We start from the raw sequence: 6,944 nt of genomic DNA, 5'->3' as shown, positions 1-6,944 counted from the left end.
GAGATATTTTGGCACCATCTTTGACCTTTGACCTTTCTCATGTATCAGATTATTATTATTTTTTTTGGGGGGGGGGATTTTTGGGGGGGTTGGCCGACCAATGGTATGGAAATTCGGCGTTGAAACCGGACATGACACATTCTCCAGTTGGAGAAAACTGGAAGTGACTTCGGCCGTGTTTACCGTCTCGGAAACAAAATGGTGGCATCGTATAGCATGCAAGGTTGTGAAAAAAATTTGATATCGATGAAGAGAATTGATCGAGGTAAGCTCTTTATATCACTTCGGATCCACCTGTGGGTCCGTTGGATCAGAAAAGGTTAAGTCCCAGTCACTGTATGACAGTTGAAGAGACTCACTCATGTATATATATAGAATTGACATTATCTCTTTATGACATTTAAAGATGTAAAGTCTTCAGTTTTTACATTTAAAACAACGCCAACCTGGCTTAACGTTTGTGCTCTGCAAAAGTCACATTTCAAAGCGTAGATGAAGATAAAACAGATTGATGATGAAATCCACTATAAATCCACTTAGTTTAGTGTTCTTGCATTCCTCTGCCATCTAATAGTTGCCTATTAGCAACTTGGCACTAGACCACACACATCACATGTTCTGTTGCCATCGGAGATCGAAACACTAAAATCCACCTTGACCGACAAAGGTCATGTTTAGGTTCAGATTTGGCAATGCCATTATAGCTATTTGAAAGCAATAAATAAATAGGCTAATGTATTCACCTAAGTTGGAATAAAAGTTTGACCTTAAGGTCTATCTTAACAAAAACTAAGATGATTAAGACAATGAACTAGCAGGTGTTACTGCTGAATTCATTCACTCGTAGCTATACACAAATCACTTCATGATTTTGTTACCATCTATGGAAATGTTATTCAAACAGGGATATCATTATAACCCAGGTTAAATCATAATGTCAATTTCAGAGGTAGGATTATATAGGCTACTTAATCCTGTTGATCTAAATGTCTTTTGTTTTCGAATTCAAACGATGTACCTCTCATTGCATATTTATTTTTAGGAGTGAATGATTGGTTGGTATCCACAATGCTGCAATTATGCTAAATGTTTTAAAATGTTTTTTCACATTCTGTTTTGACAGAGGTATATAGATCTCCACTTCCTCACGTCTTTAGGTCAACGCTGAACTTCTTTTCTCGTTTTCTCTTTGTATATTAATATTTTAATATATTTTACTGGCATAAAAGCAAGACTCCAACACGAACATGCATGCTCACACACACACACACACACACACACACACACACACACACACACACACACACAGTGCATCCTCCTTGTCTCCTCCTCTTCAACAGTGATTGATTGTGAAGTTCATTACAATGTGTTGGATATGACCATTCTAATGGGGATCCATCACTCCACCTTGAGACAACATGGCCTCCTAAAGAGAGATAAATGACTGCTGCTTCTATTAACAAAAAGCTCACTTCTCTCCCCTTGTTCTCTGGTGACTGCTTAATGAAACCTTCATTTGGATGTATCATCTAGGAGTATAGAGATAGCTGCTGGACTTTGCATAAGTGAAGTGGTCTATATTCAACATTGTAGTAGGCCATCAGGCCACTCTTGTGTGAGAGGAGAAGATCTGCAGTGATTAAGCAATCACATGTCTATCGTCATCCTTAAATAATGTGGAAATATGTAGAATTCAACCCATTTATTTTATAGAACTATATACTGTACATCATTTTAAGTTTAAGGCATAAAAACATCTCATATCAGTCAATTCCAGATAAGATAATATTGCATTACTGCTCTGACTGATAACCAAATGTACCCGGATAACTGTATGTCCATAAACTAATTAGCGATAACAAGGTCAGGTTATATAGACTTCAGTAAGTGTGTTATGTAATAGGTTTTGTAATCATTTTCAAGTTTTTATTTTATTTTAAATAACCTAATTTTAATAATAACCATTATTATTATTACTATTATTATTATTATTATTATGTTATTGTAATTATTATTACTATTATTATTACTATTATTATTATTATTATTATACATTGTTATATTAAACATACGTAGTAGTAGTAGTATTGTGGTTGTAATTATTAGTATGCCATTGTTAAGATAAATGCACTAGGATAATATTGTTATTAACATTTGTTATTAAGTTTTTGTTATGAATATGTTGTTTTTGTTATTGAGGTTTGTATATAGACATACACATATATATTGCAGACTGTCACTGTTCATTTCTTTTAACCATGTGTCAGAAGCAATATGATACAAAAACAATCATCATCAAAAGTAAAACTATTTAAGTAATGATTATGCATTTTGATATTATAACTTCGATATAAATTGATTTATTAAGTCAGTATACTTTACAGTATTTGCTTGTTTGGTAATTTATTTCCTTCACATCTTATTTTCACAACAGATGGCGAATACAATTCCTACAGTTGCCTATCAAAATGAAAACTGTGTAAGGTACATGCAAATGATGATCAACGAAACGTACCAAATACGATAAGTCAGAGAAGCTTCACTCAAAGAGTAAAACACATGCAGATAATTAACAGAACATTTATAGGCCCTACATATAAATATTTTAGAAAAGAATTTTTACAATCTCATTTTCATAGTGCCCACTTGTGTCACCTGACACATATAATATTTACAAATGTACAAAACAATAAATAAAAGATTAGAGCATATTTGACCATTTGTTTCATCTGCGAGGACAGCGTCTCATCATTGTCAAGTCTATAGGACATCTGCTGATGCAGAAAGTCACCTCGTTGACAAAAGATTGGAATCCTTTTTTGTGCTCCATGCATTCAACAACCCAGCTGGGAACTTCTTTTTTGTGTCAAACATCAATAGTTTATTTCTCGAGCTTGGCTATGAGTTCATGGCCTGCTGCCCTGCTCTATCTGTTGGTGTTGACTCCTCACGGCGAACCTGTTGACATGCACCGGGATGGGGACCACGATCTTGGGGTTTCTGACCGGCTCTCCCGACCTGTTGTTGACGTTGCCGGCTTTGATCCTTTTCCATTTCGCTCTGCGATTCTGGAACCAAATCTTGACCTGAACTTCACTCAGTTTAAGTGCATGTGCTATTTGAGAGCGTTCAGTGAGCGAAAGGTATTTTTTACAATGAAATTCCTTCTCAAGTTCAAGTAGCTGCTCGCTGGTGAAAGCTGTCCGTCTCCTCCGGCTCTTCCCCGCTGACCCCCCCGGGGGAAGGGGCTCCTGGGAGCCGGGGTTGGCTTTGCTCTTCTGGGACAGAGAACCACCACAGTTCCCGTCGGAGAAACTCTCGTTCTCGCTGTCGGCAGAGCTGTCCTCTCTGTCACTGCAGGCCGGGTCTGCTGATTTGAGGTCCAACTTCTCCTCATCTGAGCTGTACAATTTAGTCTCACCTACAATATGAAGAAAATAAATCACACATTAATGGCAAATATTGTTTTTAGCCTCCCGAAGTAACCGAGTCAGTTTACCTCACGGATAATGAAGTTTACAAGAATATCTTAACATAATGAATATATAGAATCAAGTAATATAGGCCTAATATGTTGTTCTAAAAATATGTTTCAAACCATTCATAACACGTTTCTTATTGTGGCATTACCTTCGATGTCCCACGGGTCTAATGGGTTTGGTTTAACAAGGTGCATAGAGCTAATGATATTGCTCACTACTAATAGGTTATAGGTTAGGTTACTCTTTAACTTTATTCAAAGCTATTTATTGTAGGCCTACATTAAAAACAGTGCACAATGTATTTGTTGTTATATCGTTTAAAGTGATCCTCACTGGGAATTACAGGGTAGAAATGATCTGATTCAATCAGTCCAGTTCAGACCAGCAAGCTATGGAAATATGGAGGTGTTGAATATGGTTGATTTGTAAAAACACATATTTTCATAGTAGTTTCATGTATAGTAGGCTACACGTTTAATGGAGCTATGGTGATTGCGCGTTTTACGCAACAGGTCCCTAATCGTGAGTTTAGAATGATAAGGTTCTATCTCCGTTTAGGGCAGTTCAGAGATGTTGAGCGTCAAAGTTTTTACATTCCATTATGTTTTGTGAGATGGAACCTTTGTATTTTATGAATTACTAACTCAAAAATGTCAACATTTAAAAAATAACACCACACAGGCATTAATAAACACCTAATATATCAGATTATGCAAAAAACGAATTGTTCTAACATCACATAATGGCAACAACGAAATAGCAGAAAGAATGTATATATAGGCTACCTGATATAGTTTGAAAGGTTTCAGAGAAGTTGAGCAGTTCTGAGCCCTTGTCCCTCCCATGCAGGTCCTCAGACTGGGGGCTGTCCTGTCGCCTGGTTCCAGGGTCGGCGCTTAACCGAGGTCCGGGTAGTTCTTGAGGGGGATAGAAACTGTCCGGTGGATCCGAAAAATTTGGCAGTGTCGTCGTGAGTGCAACCATGGAAGGCATCCCCTGTAGCCCCTGTAGCCCCTGTAGCCCCTGGAGCCCCTGTAGCCCCTGGAGCCCCTGGAGCCCCTGTCCCAAACTGGCACAGAATGTGTTGGTAAGACGTCCAGCGAACGATGCCAACGGCGCCAACGGAGGTATCCCAGATGGTAGATGTGAATGAGATAGAGACTGAGGGATTAACAAGGGTCTGTAGGGCATGAACATGGGGTAGCCCGTGTAGAGCAGGTGTCCCGGCCGGGGCTGGGGGGTTCCTATTAGAGAGTCGATAGAAAACGCCGTCCCGTGGCCGCCCGGTCTCTGCATGCTGGGGGAAAGAGCTGTGGATTATTTTTCCAAAACTCACTCAGCCCTTGCCTAAAAAAAAAATCGCTGAATCTTCAGTTCGGGTAAAGAGAAGTTCTCCGTCCTGCGTTGGGGTATTATCCTGTGGACTGGGCTGCTCCTCCGCTTACCCAGACCTGACAAGCTTGTTCGGTGCCTACTCCCTCTCTCTCTGTTCCCTACTCCCTCTCTCTCTGTTTGTCACACTGAGACATAAACACACACACTATCCCCCTCTACCTCTCCCTTCCTCCCCCCCCCCCCCTTCTCTCCTCTCTCTGTCTCCCTCTCTCTCTCTCTCACACACACACACACACACACACTCACACACACACACACACACACACACACACACACACACACACACACACGCACGCACGCACGCACGCACGCACGCACGCACACACACACACACACACACACACACACACACACACACACACACACACACACACACACACACACAGAGAGAGACCAGGCTTATCATCTGCAATAGAAGAGGACTGAAAGGGGGTGTTGCCCTGGGGACTCATCCATCTTCCTCAAATTACGCTTCATTTCCTTATTCAGCTTCTGACTTGTTGGCCGCCTGAGAGGCGGTAGTTTCCCATGTGGATCCCAAATAGACGGGCTGCCCCCCCCCCCCTCTCCCCCCCCCCCCCCCCCCCCTCCTCCCCCTTGGCCCGGTCCACATTGACTGCCATCGGTGTGAGAGACTGCTTCAGCCCTGCCCCTTCTATAATCGTTGACCACACCAACCCAATCAGCTATTATTAATTTTGATTGATGATAAGTAATTACTTTGGATTCAAGGGACGACATAAAACAACGGTGCTTTTGTTGAGCCGTTGGGACGGAGTCGGGAGGGAGGAGAGGCAGATGTTTGTCCTCTCCAGAGAGAGAATGGCTTTTCTATCCTCCTGGGCTAAAACAATGCGCTTGGCCTTAGAAAAGTGCAGCAACAATTATTCCCTGGAGAGAGATATTCTGTTGAAAATTAGATTCGGATAAGAGACATTCAATCGAGGGTCAACGGCAATCTTAAAAGGAGGCCGCGCGGTTTTGATAGTGACACATTTTGAGGGACTTATTTAAAGTTTTTCTTTATTTGAAATAGGAGGCAAACGTCATATTTGAGTAAATATAGGCATAGAACATTTATTATTCTATATCAATTGTTTGACATGTTTAAAGATCTGTGTCAAGAGTTATAGTCTATATATGTACATTTCTGATACATAAAATGATGCATGCATATTAAAAGTGCACTTTCAGGGCTTTCCATTTGATTATTTAGGCTAGGATATCGTCACAAAAAAAAATATGCAAGGACAAAAAAATACAACTACTTTTCTCTCTTCTTTAAGTGTTGATTTAATCGGAGATAATTTTACCGTTTAAATGCCAATTCATACTGATGATGATTAGGCCCTATTGAGTCCTTGGGTTGCGGGCCCTCGTCTGGCCGTCTGATTGCATGAAGACATAAACATATCACTACCGACTCTGATGAGCAATGCAGGGCCAGGCAATGCTAATTATTCTTATAATTGCAAATGACTCCATTCAGCAGTCCTCTCTTTCATCTATTGAAACCAGATCGCTTTTCTCTCCCTTCTTTTAGAGTGATTGTATATTCCACATCAGAACCTCCCCCTGGCCCATTCAACATATCAGAGATGGAGAACTTTCCTCTCGGAGATGACACTATCCCCATCAGATATGCTTAAGACTCTATTTCCCTCCTTTTATTCTGCGTTTTTTTTTCTCTCAAGGAATTAGATTTAAGAAATATATGCTCGTTGAACGAGTCATTGTGGTAATGAATTAACAACTATTAATTGTAAGGTATCACAGCAGTAATAATAATGACAAGTATTATTAATAATACTGGCTATTCATATAATTATTATGCGGCCAGAGCCCAGTGTTAAGTGGGCCTTGTCGCTTGTAACAGCAGGAACGAGGATACCCTTTCTTTGAAACTTGACCATATATTGAGATTTGGATTCAATGGGTCATTGAGTCATATTATTATTGTTGATTAGGTCCATTCAACAATCTTATTTCTTTTAAAACGTCGATGAATGTTCTGTTAGTTTCTTTGATATGGTCTAGCTCCCCATGGCCTGTAGCTCAGTGAGCAGC

The 6,944-nt window shown here is 40.2% G+C and overlaps 1 protein-coding gene across 1 annotated transcript; it reads right to left on the bottom strand.

The window, feature by feature from the left end:
* Positions 1-2,906: 2,906 nt before the first annotated feature.
* On the bottom strand, positions 2,907-4,778 carry gbx1 (gastrulation brain homeobox 1; the record flags this gene model as incomplete). The annotated part of the gene is made up of 2 exons (XM_080546538.1): positions 2,907-3,421; positions 4,268-4,778. 2 exons carry the CDS (start codon positions 4,776-4,778, stop codon positions 2,907-2,909), a joined length of 1,026 nt encoding a protein of 341 aa, XP_080402664.1.
* Positions 4,779-6,944: the final 2,166 nt, after the last annotated feature.

This window comes from Nansenia antarctica (genome assembly GCF_963989245.1).
Source record: "Nansenia antarctica genome assembly, chromosome: 16".
Classification (NCBI taxonomy): domain Eukaryota; kingdom Metazoa; phylum Chordata; class Actinopteri; order Argentiniformes; family Microstomatidae; genus Nansenia; species Nansenia antarctica.
Note: the sequence above shows the minus strand (reverse complement) of the source record. Positions and strands in the feature narration are given on the sequence as shown.